This window comes from Physeter macrocephalus, chromosome 7 (assembly GCF_002837175.3).
Source record: "Physeter macrocephalus isolate SW-GA chromosome 7, ASM283717v5, whole genome shotgun sequence".
In the NCBI taxonomy this organism is placed as follows: domain Eukaryota; kingdom Metazoa; phylum Chordata; class Mammalia; order Artiodactyla; family Physeteridae; genus Physeter; species Physeter macrocephalus.
This window is the reverse complement of record NC_041220.1, coordinates 58,375,385-58,399,747: the sequence shown is the minus strand read 5'-3', so window position 1 is coordinate 58,399,747 and position 24,363 is coordinate 58,375,385. Positions and strand designations below refer to the sequence as shown.

Genomic DNA, 24,363 nt, shown 5'->3' with positions numbered 1-24,363 from the left:
ATGAATGCATTTAAGTATTACCTCATCTTTCTAAAATATTCAATGAAAAAATTTCAAAAATTTTTCTCAAGGGGCACAGCAAAAATGTGACCATGTAATTCAAATAATTAAGCAGATTATTAGTGAACAAGCACTCTTATTTGCCTTATAAGGACTTAATTGATATTTCCTATAAGAGGCTTATATATTAATAATTTTTATTATTGTTTTTGTTTGTTATTAGCTTCAATCTAGGTAATTAAGTTTCAGTATTAATTTCAAAGGGGAAAAAATATTGGAAGGAAATAGTTCAAACTATTTCCATGCAAGAACCTTTTGTGGTTTGCGTGAATTTCTGGTCCTCTTTCATTGTCTTAGCCCACAGGCTCATGAACCACTTGTTCTGATATCATTAGTGATCAAATTACTTGTTTGCTTAATGATACCTCTTTGTATTTGTCTATCAAAGATTCAAGGAGAAGGCAAAATAGGAGATAAAACTGGGAGAGCATTTTGTTAAAGCCCTGGAATGAGAATCAGAAGATTTGGATTTTCGTCAAATGATCTGCTTTCTGATATGACTTTCTTCTTAAAATTGCAAGAAGACATATTTCGTTATGTCACCCTCTCCTCTACATTTTGAGCTATAAAATTCTTTATATCACCTTTATAAATTTTGCAAATTGCATAACATAACAATATATTTTGCAGCTGGACGTCCTTCTGGATTCTCACCTTGTGAATTTTTTTAAATTTATCCTATTGGTTTTTATAAATTATAGAAACAAATTTTCAAAATTTATTTGAATACATTATAAAATGTCATATGCTATTAGAAATATCTCAAAATTTATCCAAGCTTTGGGGCAAAAGTTGCACTATACACTTGCTTTTTTTTCCTGTTGTATTTACATACCTATGCTCTTCTGACATTTTTATTCCCACTTGCTGATTTGCCATATGAAAATATTTAGTTTGTATTGGGAAAATAGCTGGAATGCACTCAACAGGGCAGAACAACTTGCTGTCATCCTATATAATACTATGTGATGTCAAGGTCACAGTGAAGAAAAATGTTTCAAATTATCAATAGATGACTCTATTGCCATGATGTCCAAATAAAGTCATTTAGATTGCTCTCTTAATTTCTCTTACCCCCTTAGTTTTAGTTGCTAAAATTTGTTATTGTAGAATTTTTACCCTTTCCCAAGATTTATGGATATTCATTACTTTAAGACCACATAAAAAGAGAAGTCCAAAGAGAAATCAATGTAGCCTATTACTATTGCTTATTTACAAGATCTTTAATTTACAGTGAAGTTAACTTGCTATTTTCTTTTACTCTTTAAGGTGGATTTGGAGACAATGGTATGTCAAAGAAACGAGGGGCTCTCTACCAACTTATAGACAGGATAAGAAGAATTGGCTCTGGTATATCAATGTTTAAAGTTTCAGACACTTTATGTACAGTGAATATTATACTCATAGCAGTTCTGTTTGCCATTAAGCTGCAAATTATGGAAAGGTTATATGCTGAGAAAGAGTCCTTTATTCATTGTTATTTTGTTAGTTGATATCCAATGTAAGTTTTTTAGAACTTAATTGGGGACATTTGAAATATTTTAGCTTATTTTCAGCTTCTCTTTAATAAAAAAATGTATTAGGTGTTTATTTTATTGTTGGTATTTATTTCCAGTAAATTGGTATTTTCATCAAGCATGGAGCTACATCAGTTTTAGTCAAATGGAAAAATATCATGGCTGTTTCTTTTGAAATAAAATCCACTTAAAGTAAATTGTCAAACTGATTAATTAGATTTGAAAAAAATTGAAAATATTTTTTACCCTTCCAATAATATATATAGGAAAACATTAAGAGAAACTGCCTCTGGCTTAAAGATTAGTTAATATTTAAAGTATTGAATTTATTAATCACTATTTGTAGATTTTAGAGTTTCTTTTTCAAGTCTTCTGTTCAAAGTTTATATCCTAACATCTCTTCAATTGATTAATACTAATTAAATATTTTAAAGTGCTTACTTTTAAGGATTAATTTTCCAAAGTGAAGATACTTTGCTCCAGGATATTAAAAAGTTAGACATGTTAGGAACACAGGCATAGGGCACATACATTCAGTATTCGTTGTGTCTGAAGTGTATGTAAGTGGTAAACTATTTGTATCAACAATGATATATAAATAAGAAAAAATAATCATGAAAATGTAGGAAAAATAAAACAGTAACAAAAAAATTATGAAGGGCCACCAAGAAAAGTTAGTGACTGCAGACTTGAAAGCTCTTCCACAATAGACTACATTTTATGTTGGCCTGTTCACCTTGTGTACTGCTCTCTAAATGTTTTCAGTTGTGTGGATATGAATCCCGAGGAAATTGAAATAGAGATAGCCCATTGTCCCAGAATCTGAGACCATATCTGTCTTATTCTATTTCATTTACTATCTCTACAGTGTAATATTCACAATTTTAAGCTGTACTACAGAATATCAATTCTGATTTAAAGGACTAGGGATTTAGCAGGAGTAAGAAAGGTTTTGAACATCATAGGACTTTTTAAACAATGTCTTTTTAATTCTAGTGGTGAATTTCTTAGTGCTCTAGTAAAGTAGAAAACAAAAGAATTTTTCTGTGGGTTACAAAGTCTACCTGACTTCTGTCCACTGTGGGCTGTTGTATGGAAATTCATCAAAATTTGCTCATAGAGCATTAGGAAATAGTATTTTGACATGAACTACTTAAATATTTTAACACTTTTTTCAAGTATGTAATATAAATGAAGTTTTTCTTTAATGCATTTTGACTTCAGGCATATTTATATAAATGTGTAAATAAGACATTTTACCTTGTCCTTTAAGAGGTAAATGATTCTCTGACCAAGGACTTCTGTTTCACAGAGTGTTTTAAATGTCACTGCAGGCTTGGAGCAAAACAACACAGTTAAGGAAAAAGTACCTCTAAAATCCTCAGGGCAAAATGAGAAAAATCGAGTTCCCAGAGCTGCTACATCAAGAACTGAAAGAGTATGGCCTGGAGGTGTTATTCCTTATGTTATAGGAGGCAACTTCACTGGTAAGATATTCCCAGAGGGTCTATTTTGATAAAGAATTAATAATTATCATATAGATTAAGTGTATATTTTTAAAGAATACTAACATATAAATAAAACATAGTATTAAATGAAACATGAGAAATATTCCATTCACCTGAGTTGTCAGTTAGGGTGTCTTGAAATGTAAAAATATATGTAGTCTTGAGTTCTAAGAACCTAAAGAACTATTCTGGTTTTTAAATTGAATTTCAAATGTACCCATTAAATCTGGAAGCTGATTTCAGCTGACAGGAATAATGTATGTCTTGTTCACACAGGCTTGTACACACATACTTGTAGAGACAGTAAGCTCAAGCCTACTGATTATGAAGGCAGTGTCCACTCTCAAGAGTGTCTCACTGCAGTGCTCGGAGCTAGTATTCTTTGGTTGATGATAGAGGTGGTGTCTGACCTGTTCAGCCAGACCTGGGGTGGAAGAGCCCACCGTTTTATTAATGTCATGCCATTTTTCCAGGCAGCCAGCGAGCCATGTTCAAGCAGGCCATGAGGCACTGGGAGAAGCACACATGTGTGACTTTCATTGAAAGAGGGGATGAAGAGAGTTACATTGTGTTCACATATAGGCCTTGTGGGTAAGTAGAACCAGGGAATGACTTACGTAAATTTAGAAGGGAAAAAAAATCCATAGGTAAGATTCACTTTTTAATATTTGCTTAGTATTTTGCCCATGAGAAAGTATGAATTTTACATAAGAGAATATTATATATTAAATAAATATACTCTTTGATCACAGACCTCTGTGCATTCTCCACCACCACAGCTGCCTTTCCTTCTGTTCTAACTATATGGTGGCATTGCCAACATCCCACTAACCTGAGTTAGAAACCTCAGTATTGTTTTTAGTGATTGATTTTTTAGTGATATCAACAGAAACAATGCATTTCTGTTGATATCCACTATGTCTTATGGTTTCCACTTTTATCCCATGTCAGTCCCCTGGTCCATTCATATCTTTGTCCTCTCACACCGGCTGTACTCCAACTGCTCTCCAGTCTTGCCTCACCAATTCACTACCACTAGAATTATCTTTAAAAAATACTCTTCAGAGCAAAATACTACACTTTTTGAGATTCCTCAGTGTTTCCTCCTACAGTGATATTTTCTAGATTTGCTTCTTACAGGATAACAATACTCTCCTCAAAATAAACTATTCTATAAGTTGTGAAAATGCTGTGTTAAATTTCAATAGGTATTTCTACAAGCAGTGTGCTAAACCTTACTAATATTCAACCAATTGAAAGAAATATAGAATACAGTGTTCCCTAAACTTATTTTAAAAAGGGAGCACCCATCTCACCCTGTTAATAGTGAAGAATGTATATCACTATTCCAGAACACATTCTGGGAAATGCTAGCCTGAGAATAAAACCTAGATGCTTGGATGTAACATTTAAGGAATGCCATGAACTTACCACAGCTTCCATCTGCTGCTTCTGCTGCCACCACTTCTCTCCACGAATCCCATAATCTAGCCAGTTACAGTAACAGCAGTTCTCCAAGCAATGCCGTGTACTTTAAAAGACTTTTCATTGTGAAAACTTTCAAATTTTTTCTCCCTATATTTCCAGTTAATTGGAACTTATATTTAAATATTTGAGTGTTTAAATTGTTTCCATTTTTGTTTGTTTGTTTGCTAAGAATACTTGATAGGGTGTGCTGTCTACTTTACACTGCATCACATCAAGAGGCACATATGCCTGGACCTACCACTTTAGTGATACTGTGATTGATCAGTGGATTCAAATGGTGACAGCCAGGTCCCTCAATTGTAAGTTCCCATCATTGCAAAATAGTCATGTTCTCATGTTGTTCTTTTCTTTTATTCCTTATACATTTATTAGCTGAAATTCTTCTATAAAGAGGAATTATCTCTAATCAACTATAAGTATTTGAATACCCTCTATTATAGTTCACATAGAGAAGTAAAAATAAATGCATAATTCCTTTGGAGGAAATAGTTCGTGCCCTAATGACACATATTTTCAGGGTGGAGGAAGTATATATTTCACTAGGTATTGGGGGCATTACATCATCTGGCTTTGTTCTACCATATTTTCCTAGAACATTTAACTTAACTTAAAAAGTAATGAGTTTTGGGCTTCCCTGGTGGCGCAGTGGTTGCGCGTCCGCCTGCCGATGCAGGGGAACCGGGTTCCCGCCCCGGTCTGGGAGGATCCCACGTGCCGCGGAGCGGCTGGGCCCGTGAGCCATGGCCGCTGAGCCTGCGCGTCCGGAGCCTGTGCTCCGCAACGGGAGAGGCCACAGCAGAGGGAGGCCCAAATACCACAAAAAAAAAAAAAAAAAGTAATGAGTTTTAATTTTGGCCCTACTTAAGTGATGTTAGGAAAAATTATACATTATTAGTTTTCTATATATTTTGATAGTACCATAATTTTCTTAGCTATGACTTATTTAAGCAATGTTTTCTTCTAAATTACTCTAATTACGTACTCTTGATAAGTTTTGGTTACACTTGAAGTCCCTCCTAATTCTTTATATGTATTTAATATTTTTAAATATTAAGGACATTTTAAGGTCCAAATCTAGACTGTCCTTCCTTCCTTCTGATTATCTAATAGGAGTGGATATAGCTCAGATTACATATTTCTAAATATATAATGTATTCAAATCAATACGTCTTTTCTTTACCCACCCTTCAATTCTGTAAATACATCCAAAGCACCAATCACTTATTATTTTATTGCTCAAATTCTGTTTGTAACAAATTCATATTTATACTCATTTTCTTTTATTAATTTGGCTCTTTTCAAAGTTTTCTATTTCACTTGTTTTATCCTGCTAAACTTTGTTTCCCCATTCACTATCATTCCTTCATGTTTGTTTTTGTGACGTTTTAGTTGCTTGAATGCCTTTACTTTCCTTTTTCATCAGTGGAAATCTTTCACATATTTCATGCTCACCCATTTTTGAGCTGCCTGCAGTGGGACTTTGCTCTACAACAGCTATAATAGCTCCATTTCCACTGTTGGTTCAAATGTCTATCTTCATCAATGATGAGGGCAGGGAGCTTACCTCTGTGTCCCTCATGACACACAGCACACGGCTTTATAGATAGGTGATCAGGAAGTACCAACAATTTACCTGTCAGCTAAAGTACATTGTGTGTAATCCTGAGATTAAAAAATGTACGAATTCGAAGGGGGTTTGAAGAACATGTACTTCATCAGTTTAGAGATGTGAAAACTGAAGTTATTACTTTCCCCAAGATACTTAAATCTGTAGTTACATTCCTGAAATTAGTCTCTTGAGTTTATTTGTGACTGTTATAGTAGTAATGTCGCATTTTGGTGATTTGTTTTGGTGCTCATTTTCCAGTTCAAAGTTTGCCCTGTATTATTTTTTCAGTGATAGGAAGGATGACACTTTTTATAAAACTTGATCATTGGCCTGCTAATCATTCTAATCATTTTGTGACTTCTAAATTTCATTTGAAATTACCATTATTGGCCACAATTTCATGAAATTGTGGTTATTTCATCATTCTTGCTATGACAATGCTGTATTTATATCTCATAAAAATCAATGTAAATTATTAAAGAGTTTGACGGTTGGTATTACACAAAATAGTGAAGGCCATCTGGAATAAGATATATTTTGAGTCAAACATTTAACACACTATTGGATTTAGTATTGGGTCTTTTTTCCTATAAGAGCTGTGGCATATAATGTATCACATTTAGCAATACCTAGTATAAATATCCATAGAATATGGAGAACCTTTAAGGTGGTGCCATTGATATGGATGGCAACATTTATCAGTTCTGTTTCTAGCTTTAATCTAGAAGGCAAATGTGTCTTGTTACTTCTTATCACTGTCATCACTTTCATTGAGTTTACCCACTAAGTCAGACAACTTGTAGCTCTTGCAATTTTTAAAAATAAAAGCTAAAATAATCTCCATACTTATGGGAGGACTTATTAAATATGGAACACCTGTATCATTTAGAGCATTATATTTCCCATCTTATTCTGCTACAGTCAATTTTTATTCAATAAATATTTATTGGGTGTCTAATTCCATATCAGGCCTTTGATAGGTGGGAAAATAATAAAATTTTAAAAAGCAAAAAGTAGAAATCAGACCTTTTTGCCATTTAGCTCTAGTGTATTTCCTACTTTAAGTTGCATTATAATCATACATTATGTTTATATATATCTGTATGCATGTTTTTAGGTATATGATATCTTTGCTTCATCTGCAGTGGACATAATCTTTAACCCTCTATATTGACAAAAGGTTTGAACTGAGCTATATATATTTTTCAATGAATGTCTATTAGCTTCAGTGGCATTTATTTATTTTACAAGATTATTAATTATAAACAGCAAAATGTGAGACCATTTAATAATAGAAGTTGTTTGATTTTATTCTTTGTAAGTCAGAGATTTATGTAACTGAATTTATTACCTTCGTCTATTATATGCTGATTTTTAATGATTGCCAAAAAACAATCAAACAAATGTAGAGTTAACTTATTTTCTTATTTTCTAGATTTCATATGCTTTAATTGTATTTAACTTTGGTCAGTTTGATTATTCAGACTGTAACTGTAGTCACTTATTCATCCTTTCCTATTGAATTCTCATTTTGTCGCACTTACTGTACTAACTTTGGGGACTATAAAATTGAATGTAAGTTGTTTTCTCTCTGCAAGGATGTTATAGTTAGGCAGAGGAAGTGTGCTAGCCAGGATTCTTGTTCTCAAGTAACAGAGACTGGCTAACTTAACCAGAAAAAAATAGTTTTTTTAAGGAATTTATAGAATTATACTAATAGAAAAAGTGGAGAGCCAGGCTGAAGGAGGAATCTCAGCAAGAGCATGTTGAACCCCTCGCCTTGAGCATTTCCACCACTTCTTTGGATGCTTGCTGCTAATTACTAGAGTCTTAGCTCTGTCCTGCACTTAGGAGATCTGTTCTTTCAATAAGCATTTATTTATTAAAATTTTTGACTTTTTATTTTTCAAAATTTTTCCAGTTTTATTGAGATATAATTGACATACGACATACTGTTTTAGGTGTATAACATGGTGGTTTTAGATTTGTATATATTGTGAAGTGATCACCACAATAAGTTTAGTTAACATCCATCATCATACTTAGTTACACTTTTTTTTTTCTTGTGATGAGAACTTTTGAGATCTACTCTCTTAGCAACTTTCAAATATATGATATGGTTTTGTTAACTTTAGTCACCATGCTGCACATTATAGCCTCAGAAATTACTTATTGTGTAACTGGAAGTCTGTACATTTTGACCCCCTTTCATCCATTTCACCCACCCTTAGCCCCCACCTCTGGCAACCACCAATATGTTCTCTGTAACTATTGAGCTCTATTATGTGCCAGGCTGTATTCTAGGAGCTAGCATTATAGCATGAGCAAAACAGGTACACTTTCTGCTTACCAAAAGCTTACATTCTAGGTGGGGAGGCAAAAACCCTGCAAAGATAAATGAAATGTAAAATGTATTAATAGATAATACATTCTAGGACAAAAAGGAAAGTAGTGTAAATGGGATGGAAGGACATTTGTACAGAACTTGAAAGAGAAGAGGAAACAAGCCATATGTATATCTGGGAAACAGAGTTCCTGACAGAGAAAATAGACAGTAAAAAGGCTCTGAGGCAAGAGTATGTCTGCATGCTCAGGGCACAACAAGGAAACTTCATGGCTCGAGTGGAGTAACAGGGATGATAATAAGAGATGAGATCTATATGGTAAGATATTTGTGTGTAAAGATTGTGTAAGATCTTATAGTTTTTTAATAAGTACTTTGATTTTCCTCTGAGCAAAATAGAGAGCCTGTATCAGTCAGCTTAGGCAATTTATGACATCGTAACAAACAACTCCCAAATCCCAGGAGCTAGAGCAACAAACACTTACTCCTTACTCTTACTGTATATCCGCCACTGGTCAGCTGTAGCTCACTCCAGAGTTGTCACTACGGTGTCCAGTCTGATGGAGAAGCCTCTTTTTGGAACCTTGCAGTTGTAGCAGAAAGAATAGAAACAATATGGTCAACCATATTTGCTCTTAAAGATTCTCTCCAGAAATGACACAGTTTGTGCTCACATGACATTGTCCAGAGCAAGTCACACGACTAAACCCAGCATCAGTACGGTAGGGATGTATAATTATCTCCTAGAGAGGGGTAATGAATACTTTTGAATATTGACACGATTTACGACATAGTCATTGGAGAATATTGAGTAAAGAAGTGGAGTAATCTGATTTTACATTTAAAACATATCTTTATGATGAGAAAAGACTGCTGTGGGGAGGGCATAAAGCTTACAGGCAACTTTCTTTGTGCGTGTAGGCTTTGCTCCACCAATCCGAGGCCAAAGTAGGGAATAGCGGGTTTTGTTTATTTATTTATTTATTTATTTTTTTGTGGTATGCGGGCCTCCCCCTGTTGTGGCCTCTCCTGTTGCGGAGCACAGGCTCCGGACGCGCAGGCTCAGCGGCCATGGCTCACGGGCCCAGCCGCTCCGCGGCATGTGGGATCCTCCCAGACCGGGGCGCGAACCCGGTTCCCCTGCATCGGCAGGCGGACGCGCAATCACTGCGCCACCAGGGAAGCCCAGGGAATAGCGGATTTTGGATTACCTTCTTACTCTCTATGGCTTAGTGAGCCTTCTCTAAAATTGGTAAAAGATTTTCTTGAGAGGACAGGTAGGGCTTATAATGACCAAGCTTTAAAAGCAGCACTCAAATTTGAAACAGAAAGTCAAAGGCCATGTACAAGAAAACGGCATCAAACCTGGATGGAATTATAAAGAAACTCAGACATGTTAAAACCATGTTTTTATAAACTGTGTATATTAAAAATAAATTGTGCATATTAACCTGTCATTCCATACATAATTGTATGTGCATATATTTAGCTATTTAGTCATTTGAGCATCTAGAATTCTTCCGTTCCTGGACCTGTAGTATGTCAGAAATCAAACCACCACATTTTTCTTCACAGGACCATTGTAAAAGTCAGTGTGAAATGTATTTTTGCTTTCCATTATGAAACACCATCTTATTTATTGGAAATTGGTATAGGTAAAATTATGCTAATAAAAGCTGTTTTAGATTAAAAGAATCAACCACATTGCTTGACTATCTCCTGGATTTTGATTTGCAAAGTACTTTTTTCTCTGAATATAACCAGCAAAAATGATTCAGTGTGGGTAATTTAGTAGCTATATAATCCTCAAATATTTCACTTTCATCACTATTGCTTTATGGTAGCAAATCTTTCAGTTTAAATCTCTCCAAAATTTGCAAATTTTGAGTTTTGCTACACCTAATACTTTACTATTTCAGTATGTAATAAATAACTATGTATGTATAAATTTAAAAGTCTTTGTAAAAAAAAGTCTACCTGAGAGCAAAAATATAATTCCCTGATTTTTTTTCCTACGTTACCTCACTTTTCTTTCTTTTATTGATTTATTAAGCTTAATTAACCGTTATAATAGATTCAAAAATAATAAGTTGAATTACTTCTTCTAACTGGCATTTAAAGCCTACAGAAATAATTGGGATGACAAATGTGCTTACTCTGAAAAGTGAAATTAGTGAAATGCATTTTAAGAATTTGGGCAATTAATTTTGCACAATTTCCTCTTTTAACTTAATACATTAGAAAAGGTGTTCAGTGTCCGGCACATTATGATTCCCATCTATTCAAGACCAGTTATTTACTGCTCTCTATTGCTGTCTAGAGGGGTGGCCCTTAGATAAGCTATTTTAATGTAAACTCTAAATTTTGAGTTTTAAGTGTAATTTTATTTATAACTACGATTATAGTTACCATATTATTATACCATTTAAAGCTTATTTTAAAGTGTGTCCCTATGTGTCCACCCTCTCATGTGTGTGCACACTCTCTCATGCACACTGACACATGTGCACGTATGCCCACACACACAAAATGAATAAATGGAATATCTATATTTTGGGTAGAAAAGCATCACTGAATATGTATACATATCAATAAATTGAAGAAAATTTGCAGGAAGATGCTCTGCATGGTTTACATTCTGAAAGTCCAAGAGATTCTTTCAGAAGGTGAAATGGACTATTACACTAAACATTTGCCTGACCATTTGACACAGTCTCATAATTCTACCAGTTGTTGATTTTCCTTCACCAGTCAACCATTAACCCTAAATAATTCACCTTTTGAAACTAATTTTCCTTGATTGACTTCTCTTAAAAGTTATCTTCTTTAAAAAAATTATCCCATGAAGAGGAAAAGTAATTCCTTTTTAAATTAACCAACATTTTCCACAACTTAATTGTTTTTCTCAAAGAGGAAAAATAAACTTTGTTTTTATTTTTAATACTGAAATAATGGATTATTGTTTGATAACCATATTGACAAAGTAGTTACCTAAATGGGTTTTGATGATAAAAAATTGTGTTAGAAATACATGTGATTTGATCTCTTGAGTTTAACTATATATATAATAGCCATTAATCATCATCATAAGTATTTTATTTTCTGATTTATCTTCTGAATACTCCTAAAAATTATTTAAGGCACATCTTCTAATATATGAATTAGTACAAAGGCCCTTCAATAGATTATTTGGGGACTCGTACATAAATCTACCAGGATTACTATAAATTTTTATTAATAAAATATTTATTAATGAAAAACTGTTCTGCCTCTGAATGTGTGGGACTTTACAGTTAATGACAAGTTTTTACAAAAGTTTCACCCTACTGTAATTCACTCAGCATCTCCCTGTCCACCACCTTCTGCACTTTCTACTTTATTCCAGATGCTGCTCCTATGTAGGTAGGCGTGGAAATGGACCTCAGGCGATCTCTATTGGCAAGAACTGCGATAAATTTGGAATTGTTGTTCACGAATTGGGCCATGTGATAGGCTTTTGGCATGAACACACACGACCAGATCGAGATAATCATGTAACTATCATAAGAGAAAACATCCAGCCAGGTGAGAGGCTTCAGAATATGTTGGGTTTAGGTTGACCAAATATCTTTTAAATGTATTGTACTATTTATCATTTAACTCTTAAAAAATGTGAACTGATTTTGTTGATATTGTAGAACAACATTTTGCTTGATTTAAAAATAACTGCTATGTTGTTAATTTTTTCCTGCAGATCAAAAGATCTTATGCATTTTTTAGGCTTGCTTTTTTTCTTAAGATTTAGCTATTTTATATCTAAACTTCGGTGCTTTCCAAGAATGGGTGTAGGCTATTAAAACATAAATTAATATTAATAAATTTTTAAAAACTATTTTCTATACGTAATTCTATAATTTATGTTGTTGGCGTTTAAAAAGGGTCCAGGGTTTGTCACAAAATGTGCTGCTACCATACAAATCTATATTATACCAGGGACAATTTCTGCAGAAAATTCCAGGAAAGTGAGTCATTTCCAGGATAGTCCAAATATTTTCTTGAGATTTCCCCTTAACTACACTAAAGACAAATTCTTAAGAATGTTTTCAATAGTTTCAGTAGTTCAAGAGTTAATATATAATTAAAAGTTAATTTTCTCTGACAGTTGATGTGTGATAATCACCTTATTTAGTTTTTCATTTGTTTTATCTTTCATAATTTATAAAGATAAGTACATTTCAATTGCCAGAAGAAAAATCCTGTTGTTTAGAATTGTCTTAGAAAGTTGTGTGTATTTCAAGCAGAAGCAAAGCAGAAATGTGTCCTTATTTCCTTATTCATTGCCAGTTTTAAGTTACAAACATTTAATTCCTTAGAATTTTCTGTGATTAACAGCATTGCTCTATTTATTTGTTCATAGCATGTTTGCTGCCAGTTATTTATTGAGACACTATTAGATGTTGGAGATACTTCATGAAAATTACAGAGCTTAGTGTATGTATATCCATGTATACAAACGATTGCAAGTGAGTGAGAATAGTGTTATATTGAGAACACAATCCAGTCCAAGCAAGGTGTGACAAAATGTGCCTTGTGAGTCAAGGGAGACATCACAAAGGAACTGAAATTTAGAAGTAAAGGGGTTCTAAGTGCCCAGAAGAGTGATGGACTTTCTAACTGGAAAAAAAAAAGCATCATGATCAATGCTACAATTACAGATAGTTGAATCATTTTTATTTGCCCAAATGGCTGCATGGTATGTTACAAATGAGAGATTAGTTGGTAATTACCAAGGGAGATTAGATCATAGGGATTTTCTATCTGAAGCTAAGAAATTTAGATTTAGCTACTGGAGAATAATCAAAGGATTGAAAGCAGAACAAGTTCAGATTTAAAAAAAGAATTCTTTCAGCTGTAGAGATTATTAACTGAGAATGGAGATATGGGGGTGGGGAGGATGAACGTGACATCAGGGAAACCTATTAGAAACTTAAATAAATTGTTTATAAGAGATGCCTAAGTTCTCAGTATGGTGGTGTAGGCCAAGAAGAAGGAGAGGAATAATCTTTCAAAAATATTTTAAGAGGAACATCATGTGAAAGCAAATCTTCAAGATTTTATTTTTAGGCAACAGGATGAATGGTGGCACCATCAAATGAAGTAAGAAATATGGATAAAGCAACATATTTTTAAGAGGAAGAAAGACAAATAATTTTATTTAGCATACCCTTGAGTTTGAGAAGCCTTTAGATGGTTCAAGTGGAGATATTTAGTAGACAAAGGAAAGGTGAGTTTAGACTTTAAGATATCTAGAGATAGAAATTTGTTAGTGGATTTGACTGTCTAGGAAAATGTTGGAGGAAGAAGGAAATAAGATTGTGGGTAGAATATGGGGAACATCAATATTTAAGTAACATTTTGTAGAATATCTCTCAAAAGATTAAGAAAGTTTGGTCTAAGAAGTTGGAGAAAAATCAATGAATGTGATGTTACAGGGAAGAGATCACTTCAAGAATAAATAAGTAATCTATAGTGTTGAAAGAGAAGTAAATAACATCTATACTCCCAATATAGAAGACTCTAACGTCTGACCAGCTATGAAGGTTCATCTGATACTTTATATCATTGGGAGACAAAGAGAAAATAATATTTCTGAAAATTACTCCAACTACCAACTAAAGGAAAAGTTTTCTATCAACCACAGTTACTAAGTTTCCTCTATTATGTGGACAAAATAACTTATAAAGGAAGTTAGCTTCCAAGAATGATTCTTGCTCTTAAAAATAGGACTCTGGTTCAACATAAATTTATGTAGCTAAAACAAGCAGAAATGTATAAATAGTCTGTAAATGTATAATACTTAACGCAGTGCTAAAGAATTTATGGCTTTTCATATTTTTGAGTCAATATGACTCATAATGTTGACTCATATTTTGAGTCAACATTCAATCTAATAGAAAACAACAATTTATTCCATGAGATGTCCTGAGTATTTGGAACTCCATGCACATTTTGTCATACCTTGTGTGGATTCAACGATATTCTCAACATATGATTATTCTCACTTTTCTCACTCACTTGCAATCATTTGTATGTATGGACAGTTGGCCCTCCATATTCATAGGGTTTTGCATCCGTGGGTTCAACCAACCTTTGAATCGAAATTTCTTATTTATTGTACTAAACCATTTTATATAAGGGACTTAAACATCCACAGATTTTGGTATCCAAGGGCTTCCTGGAACCAGTCCCCTGCAGATACTGAAGGCTGACTGTACTATAGCAAGGTAATTCTAGTATGAAAAATTCATATTGGAGAATAATCTTCAGCAAATTTGTGACTTACTTTGGCTCAGAAATTTTAGATCAAATGTTATTCTAGGACAACATCTAATAAGTGCAGACTTTAGCTGCATTTATATGCAAAATTAGTGACTATAATAGGAGCCAATTTGGTACAAAGATTGGATTACTTTAATCCACTTTAGAACATGCCTTCAAGAAGTAGGGTGTCATTTTTAAAAAAATTGTTTAGGGTGAGTTCCACTGGTGCTCTGTATCTCTGATCCTCTTCTCTTCTGTTATGAAATGTCTGATTTTCTTTATTTGGACCAAGTATGGCTGTGTTCTTTTTAACTAGCACAGAACACTGTGTCACATACATGGTAACTGCTCAGTTATATACATCAAAATGTATTACTGAAGTTGCTTCGTGTTCCACTTTCAGAAATTTTTATGAAACATTTTGCTTTAATTAGAGAGTATACTCTTGAAATTTGAAATCTCAAGTGGGTTATGATTAATATTAAAAAATCAGCTCCACAGCTTTACAAAAATCTCACCTTAGAATTGGTTGTACTAAAATATACTTACCATGTTTCATGAAGAAGAGAGTTTTTAACAGTTACTTCTATCAAAGGTTGAAGATAATGCAGGGTATTTCCCGAGAATAGTTGTAATACAGACAGACAAACCAGAGATTTGTGGAACATGTATTTCACTATGTGGTGTGGTTAGTTCATTGAAAACTATTTATTGTGTGAATTCATTGTAAGGTGGACTGAAACACTTTACTCTGGGACTTGGGTTCTGTAACTTCAGGGCTGATTGTTTTATCTTTAATGCTTAAGTGAGTATATCAGACTTCCTTATCACATGTAGAAAAGATATTATACTCTCTGGCATCACTCAGTTTTTTTTATTGCCTTTTGGGAATTTTTTAATGTAATATTTTTATATTCAGTAGTAATACAGCAGTTGGAACAAAATTAAAATAGTTACATAAGTGTTATACAATAATAGTTCTTTTTTGAACTCCAGCCTTGAATTTGGAAGCCTAATAACTCAACTTTACACTTTGATGTTTCAAAATGAGCTATAAAAGCAGCCATCTTTGGCTGCTGAAATTGTGAAAAATGAATCACTGAAACCTAAACTCTGAGGAAATACTCTGCTTCTGGAACCATTGATGTAGATTTACACATGTAACACTATGTTATTTTCAAATTTCAAGAAATAATGTTACAATGCAGATCCAAAAGACAGTTGAGAAATCTATTAACATGAAGATGTCCAGAAGTTAAAATAGCAGTCGTGAAAAATAAAAAATGAAAAAATAAGTTCTGAAGCATATTCTCTTGACCAAGAAAGCCCTCCAAGTAGAGCCTCCTTTTCATCAAAGATAATCTTGTTACTATTGCTGTGGTTTTATCTTTAGTGACAATGTCACATAGCAAAAGCCTGCGATGTTCTGTGTACATACAAATATAGTTTTTATATTTTTCCCAGTGTTTCATAGAATCTAACACAAATAGGAAGTTTTTTTTTTTTTTTTGGCTTGGCAAATATAGTCATAAGAGAAAGGTGGGAAACTTATTAAGTAAAAATGTAACTTTTTATAATCACAATATTGTTAAAAAAAAAAACAGTAGTTTTAAAGAAACAAATATTTAGAGAAGGTGAAAGAGTATACAAAGAAAACAAATCCAAAGCATGCTTTTGGTAATCTACCTTTTTGCCAAAATTAACTTATTAATGAAATTCAATATTACTCTTTCAGGATGATATTCAAGTGCAAGCAGTGGCACTGAATGTACCCTTTTGCGAGTACCTGGGTGTTAGTGTGTAAATACAACGTCATGAAGATCAGGGATCAGCATTTGGTAGAGAGCAGATAGAGGCAGGAAGGGCTCTTCTGTTCTCTTTTCTATCTGTTAAGAGGCTTCTGAAATGTTTTCTGTGCCTAATTGTTAGGTCAAGAGTACAATTTTCTGAAGATGGAGCCTGGAGAAGTGAACTCGCTTGGAGAAAGATATGATTTTGACAGTATCATGCACTATGCCAGGAACACCTTCTCAAGGTTGGAGTCTCAGGTTATACCTTTTGACTTTTAATTCCTTTCCTCTGTGTGGCTCCTCACAAAACTAGGTTTAACATTAGAACTAGAACCACTTTCAAATATTGCTGTCATAAAGTACAAAATATATTTGATTGCTGTTTATAGCCAACAACAGGCATTTGAGATTTTAAAAACATATTTTCACATTTCCTATCAAATAAATAGATTCCAAGTAAAAATTAAAATTGTTTGAATTATTTAAATTATTTAATATTCTTAAATCTTAAAAAAGTTCAATTAAAATGATTACCAAACCAATCAGCATATTAAATTGGCAAAGCACTATTAATGGAAATTAGGCATTTCAAGTCAAACAGCAAGCTCAGTTGTTGAGTTGAAATGTTATACTCTCCATGTGACTTGTGTTTTTATTGTGTATTTTCTGTTGCTCAAGTACTAATTTCACTTGAAAAATGCTATAGTAAAATAATTCTCAGAGAACATTTTAGGAAGATATTTTACTTCATATACTTTCCAGTTATTATCCTTAAAATTATTTCATTAGTGACTGAATGCTAATTTTTAAGAGTGTAATAAATTTGGGTTTTGATCTATTTCACTCTAAACAAGAGGTCATCAAGGCAATGGTTTCCAGGTAAGGAATCTGAAACTGTTAAAACCGTTGAAGTCATATCTTTTTCCCATTTTAAACCCATTTTACACTCATGTCCTTTCCACTCATTCTTTTCTGATCATCATGCCCATTTCACAATTCATTAATGTCTATGTTTAAAGGCAGGGTCAGGAAGAAGACAGTAAATTCAAGTTAATACCCTGTTTTAAAAAAAAAATTGTGGTAATAAGTAGAGAAGGGTGTAAACAAACTCTTAATACTTGGATAAATATTTAAATTATGCTTTTTTATGACCAAACTTTATTATTAACATAATTGAGTGTTAACTGTATTTTAAAAATCATTTTATTCTGAAGTATATATTTGTTCAAATATAATAACGACCCAAATACTTATTGTTTTTTGAATTGAATTGAAGTTTTTGTAGAAATGCATCTATAAACTTGGCCTGAAATTAATCTTAAAGAATTATAAAGCTTTGTTTTCAAGCTTGGAATTGAGTTTTCTTTAGAAACATGTGAAAAATGAGGATTTGGGTACCAGTTTAGCCAAAGTGCTTCTCTTATACTGTTGAGTTATATTAGTTAGAAATAAACTGAGTTTAGATTCTTTGGAATAGATCAGGTACTGGAGAATGGAAAACGTAATTTATTCTTTCTGTCCCTGGTAGACAATGAACATATACCAAAGTTTGAAACATACATTTTCCCTTATTCTGTACTCCTTTTATGTCTTTAAATTGTTGCTTTTCCATAAACCACGAGATTCTTGCAATTTATCACCCCCTACACCTAACTTTGGAGTTGCATCACAACTAGCCTTGATCTATTATTTTCTCTTATTGTTTCAAAATTTACCTATTCACTTTTCCCAAATAAACTTATATTCCTATAGCGAAAGTAACTGTATCTACCTGTTAGAAGAATTGATCCAATTCACATTATTTTTTTGTTCTTAATTTCATGAGAGGAAATATTTCACACAGCTCTCAGCCACCACCTCCAAAGTATATGAATTTTTTTTATTATTGTGGTAAAGAAACCTCAATATCAAATTTACTGTATTATCTAATTTTAAGTGTACAATTTAGTAGTATTAAGTACATTCACATTGTTGTGAAATAGATGTCCAGAAACTTTTCATCTTGAAAAACTGAAACCCTATACCCATTAAAAAACAACTATCCTCTCCCTCCCCGCCCCCCCACCAGCCTCTGGACCACCTTTCCACTTTCTGTGTCTATGAATTTGGCTACTTTAGATACCAAGTAGAATCACACAGTATTTGTCTTTTTGTGACTGGTTTATTTCACCAAGCATAAAATCCTTTAGGTTCATCTATGTTGTAGCATGTAACAGAATTTCCTTCCTTTTTAAGGCTGAATAATATTCCATTGGATGCATATACCACATTTTGTTTATTCATTCATTTGTTGATGGACATCTGAGTTGCTTTCACCTCTTGGCTACTGTGAATAGTGCTGCCATGAACATGGGTATGCAAATATCTCTTCCAGATCCTGTTTTCCATTCTTTTGGATATATACACAGAAGTGGGATTGCTGAACTGTATGGTAGTTCTATGTTTAATTTTTTGAAGAACCTCCATAATTTTTTTCTTAGATGCTACACTATTTCACAATCCCATCAACAGTGCACAAATGTTCCAATTTCTCCATATCCTCACCAACATGTGTTCTTTTCTGTTTTGTTTTTTAATTTTTTGATAATAGCCATCCTAATGGATATGATGTGATATCTCATTATGGTTTTGATTTGCATTTCTCTGATAATTAGTGATGTTGAGCATATTTTTATATGCTTGGCCATCAACATCACCAATTACTAGAGAAATGCAAATCAAAAACTACAATGAGGTATCACCTCACACCGGTCAGAATGGCCATCATCAAAAAATCTACAAACAGGGCTTCCCTGGTGGTGCAGTGGTTAAGGATCCACCTGCCAATGCAGGAAACATGGGTTTGATCCCTGGTCCAGGATGATCCCACATGCCGCGGAGCAGCTAAGCCTGTGCACCACAACTACTAAGCCTGTGCTCTAGAGCCCATGAGCCACAACTACTGAGCCCATGTGCCTCAACTACTGAAGCCCACACGCCTAGACCCCATGCTCCCAACAAGAGAAGCCACCACAATGAGAAGCCTGTGCACCACAATGAAGAGTAGCCCCCACTTGTAGCAACCAGAAAAAAGCCCACATGCAGCAATGAAGACCCAATGCAGCCAAACATAAAATAAATAAAATAAATTTTTTTTAATCTACAAACAATAAATGCTGGAGAGCATGTGGAGAAATGGGAACCCTCTTGCACTGTTGCTGGGAATGTAAATTGATACAACCACTGTGGAGAACAGTATGAGGTTCCTTAAAAAACTAAAAGTAGAACTACCATATGATCCAGCAATCTCACTACTGGGCATATACTCAGAGAAAACCATAATTCAAAAAGGCACATGAACCCCAATGTTCATTGCAGCACTACTTACAACAGCCAGGACATGGAAGTAACCTAAATGTCCATCAACAGAGGAATGGATAAAGAAGATGTGATACATATATACAATGGAATATTACTCAGCCATAAAAAGGAAAGAAATTGGGTCATATGTAGAGATGTTGATGGACCTAGAGACTTTCATGATGGACCTAGAGTGAAGTAAGTCAGAAAGAGAAAAACAAATATTGTATATTAACGCATATATGTGGAATCTTAAAAAAAAATGGTGTAGATGATCTTATTTGCAAAGCAGAAATAGATACACAGACATAGAGAACAAACATATGGACACCAAGGGGGAAGGAGGAGGGTGTGATGAATTGAGAGATGAGGATTGACATATATACACTATTGATACTATGTATAAAGTAGATAACAAATGAGAACATACTATATAGCAGAGCGAACTCTACTCAGTGCTCTGCGGTGACCTAAATGGGAAGGAAATCCAAAAAAGAGGGGATATATGTATACGTATAGCTGATTCACTTTACTGTACAGTAGAAACTAACACAACATTGTAAGGCAACTATACTCCAATAAATATTAGGAAAAAAAGGAAAACATCTCCTTTAAAATCTTCTATGTATTTTTAAATCAGATTACTCCATTTTTCTATTGTTGAGCTGTAGAATTTCTTTGTATATTCTGGTCTCTTATCAGATATATATACCTTGCAAATATTTTCTCTCCTTTTCACTTGATTGTTTCCTTTGCTGTGCACAAGCTTTTTAATTAAAAATCTAGTCCCACTTACCTGTTTTTGCTTTTGTTGCCTATGCTTTTGGTGTCATATCCAAGAAATCATTGCCATATTCAATGTCATGAAGCTTTTCCCCTATGTTTTCTTCTAAGAGTTTTATAATTTGGGGTCTTATGTTCAGGTCTTTAATCTCTTTTGAGTTATTTTTATATATGACTTTGATAAGGGTCTAACTTTGTTCTTTTGCACATGGATATCCAGTTTTCCCCAGATTATTTGTTGTAAAGATTATCTTTTCCCCATTGAGTTAATACCTTTAACACCATTGTTAAAGGTCATTATATACACTAAGGTGTATTTTATTCCTGTTCAATTCCGTTGTTCTACAGGTCTGTCTTTATGCCAATATCACACTGTTTTAGTTACTTAAGCTTTGTAATATGTTTAGAAATCTGAAAGTGTGAGTCCTCCACCTTTGCTCTTTTTTTTCAAAATATGTTTGGCTATTCAAGGTCCTAAGAGATTACATATGAATTTTAGAACTGTTATTTTTTCTATTTCCACAATAAATGCCATTTTGGTTTTGATAGGGATTATGTTGATTGTTTTGAGTAATGTGAACATCTTAACAAATAAAGTCATCCAATCCATAAATATAGAATATTTTTCCATTTGTTTGTGTCTTCTTTAATTTCTTTCAGTGATGTTTTGTAATTTTCAGTGTATAAGTCTTTTGCTTCCTTGGTTAAGTTTATTCCCAAGTATTTTATTTTTTTGATGCTCTTTTAAATGGAATTGTTTCCTAAATTCCTTTTCATATTGTTCACTATTATTGTGTAGAAATACAACTGATTTTTGAGTGTTGATTTTGTATCCTGCAACTTTGCTGAATTCATTTATCAGTTCTGATAGTTTTTGGGTGGACTCACTAGGATTTTATACATATAAGATCGTGTTATCTGCAAACAGTGAACACTTTACTTCTTTCTTTTCAACATTTATACCTTTTGACTCTTTTACTTGCCTAATTTCTCTGACTAGGACTTTCAATACTATGTTGAATAAAAATGGTGAGAGCAAACATCCTTGCATCTTCCCGATCTTAGATGAAAAGTTTTCAGTTTTTCACTGAGCGTGATGTTATCTGTAGGTTTTTCATATATGACCGTTTATGTTGAGATAGTTCCCTTCTATTACTAGTTTGGTGAGTGCTTTTATCATGAAAGTGTGTTGAATTTTGTCAAATGCTTTTTCTGCATCAATTAGATGAACATGTGCCTTTTGCCCTTCATTCTGTTAATGTAAGTATTTGAAGTTTTATCGTTTCTTCTATTCTGAACCCAGATAGTCTATAAAAGTTTTAGTTGTTTTCACCAATATTTCCCATGAGCAGATTTAGGTACTTACTGTGGGAAGAACAGGGCTGCATATAGGGGGCTCTATATGCATAGATAATTTGTAATGTACATGCTTGCAAACTGGAACTGCCCATTTCTAATAAGAGAATTGTAAAATTTTATGAAGTTTTATGAAAAGCACAGTTAATTCACTCTTCTAATGTAGGTGAAACAAATGAATATTAGTAAGGGACCCCATCTATGGTCTGTCTGAAAGAATGTTCAGGAAGAGCCTACATTGCTTAATGACCTGGTTGTGGAAGGAGAGAATTGTTAACTTTCTGACCACAAAGAAAGATCAAAAGAATGGGTGACTGACACCCATACAAATGGAAGGCAGATTACCTCCGTAGATTAAATGAGACAAAATGCATCATTTTATCGCCTGAGTTTGAATATATCTTTTCCAAGATGTCCTTGACCTTTTATAATTGAATTTTTTTTTGAAAACTGGAAAAAACAAAATTTTTCGAAGACTACATTTTTTTTTTTCGAAATAGGAATAAAAAATAGTGAATACTTCATTAGTACTGAAGTACTGCAGAAGTTGTAACACTTCACTAATTTGGACTTACCTACTTAATGTATCTGTTGATTTGTGCAGCAAAGTTGAAGAATAACTTTTCTCAGTGCTACCCTATAGCTCAACTTCCCCTTCAGTTGCACCAGCCTAGCTGGAGTTGTATTTTATTAAGTGTGTGCAAGCTCTCACTTTGGATGATCATTAGTTCCCCCTCCTTACCTTCATCTCAGGTAGTATACATATGGAGTTTTGTAGAGACTTAGATTTTGTTTTAAAAGAGTTCCAGTATCTATTTGAGTTACCTGGGTTTTATCTGAAGATCACCACTCTTACCTAGAAGCTAGGGAGGTTAGTCATAAATTACTTATAGATCATGTCACACCTCTGTTTACTATCATCCACATATTAAGAGTTTTCCTCAAGTTAAAAGTTAAACTTTGACACTCAAACAAAGCATCCTCCCATCTCAGGGTTGCTGTATTTCTTAAAGTTCTTTCTCTCTGTGACTCTCTACTCCCAGTTACCCACATTTACCTTGCCTTCACTTCCTTGATGTTTGGCTAAAATGTCAGCTTCCAAGTGAGCTTATCTTTGATCACTCTTTTTAAAAGCTATCCCATCAGTGGATAATCAATATCCATCTTCTCTTCCTTATTTTTCTCCAAAGTATCTGTCACTATCTCAGTTATCAATCTTTGTTAAAGACTTTCTCCCTCCATTAGAATGTGAGAATCTTAAGGGGAGGAATTTTTGTTTCTTTTATTTACTGCTATAAATCCAGGTCTATAGGTCTATAACAATGCTCAGTAAATTTTTTTTATTTTTTATTTTGGCCACACCGCGTGGCATGCAGGACTTAGTTCCCTGACCAGGGATCAAACCCATGCCCCCTGCAGTGGAAGCATGGAGTCCTAACCACTGGACCACCAGGGAATTCCCAGTAAATATTTCTTAAAGGAAGAAAAAGTAGAGCTAAAATGTTGTTCTTTTAACCTGCAGTTTAAATACAATTTTTCATTTAAAAATTTTGGAAAGAAGCTGTCCCATCATTCATCCCAGTTTCAAAGTTTTTTTTTTTTAATAATTGTATTTCTTAATTTAAAATACTTTTATAAAAAGTGTTTCTTTTTATACAGTCCTTCCTCACCATTTGGAATAGTCTCCCAATCCATTTAACTTTTAAGCTCAGTTACTTTCTTTAGAGCTACAAATGTTAATATTCACTGCAAAATTAGACTGTATCTTTAGTTTACTATAGTCACAATTTTTAGTCGTGCATAGCAAGTTTGTATCACAACCTTGGGTGTGAAAAAGCTCAGTATCTGTAGCTTAGCATTATTAGTGCATTGCTTAGTTTTTTTTTTTTTACTTATAAATTTTATCATGAAGTTTTTACACTATATACATGTGTGTGTGTGTTTGTATTTATGTGTGTGTGACAAAATTATTTTGCTTTAAACTTCCTAAAATTTGACACTCTTTGTTTTTCCTTGTTCTTGTAACATATACTGTAATAATTTGACTTCAAAAAATTCTTAGGTTAAATTAGTAGTTTAATTTAAAAATATTAACATACTTGTTTTGTTTGACTTTTACAAGTTTAGTAATCTAAAAAATATTTATTATAAGCTGTTCTTAAGAAGATAGATCTCTTGGGCTTCCCTGGTGGCGCAGTGGTTGAGAGTCCGCCTGCCGATGCAGGGGACACGGGTTCGTGCCCTGGTTTGGGAAGATCCCATATGCCGC

At 33.5% G+C, this 24,363-nt stretch overlaps 1 protein-coding gene across 2 annotated transcripts in view; it reads left to right on the top strand.

Annotated features, from left to right (window-relative positions):
* TLL1 (tolloid like 1) overlaps positions 1 to 24,363 on the top strand; it is a 269,311-nt gene that overhangs the window by 114,066 nt on the left and 130,882 nt on the right. For both annotated transcript variants that reach the window (XM_024116874.2, XM_024116873.2), the window contains exons 3-7: positions 1,330 to 1,410; positions 2,912 to 3,064; positions 3,559 to 3,676; positions 11,912 to 12,090; positions 16,756 to 16,861. In XM_024116874.2, coding sequence (XP_023972642.1) covers positions 1,330 to 1,410; positions 2,912 to 3,064; positions 3,559 to 3,676; positions 11,912 to 12,090; positions 16,756 to 16,861 — 637 coding nt within the window. The remainder of the gene's footprint in view (positions 1 to 1,329; positions 1,411 to 2,911; positions 3,065 to 3,558; positions 3,677 to 11,911; positions 12,091 to 16,755; positions 16,862 to 24,363) is intronic.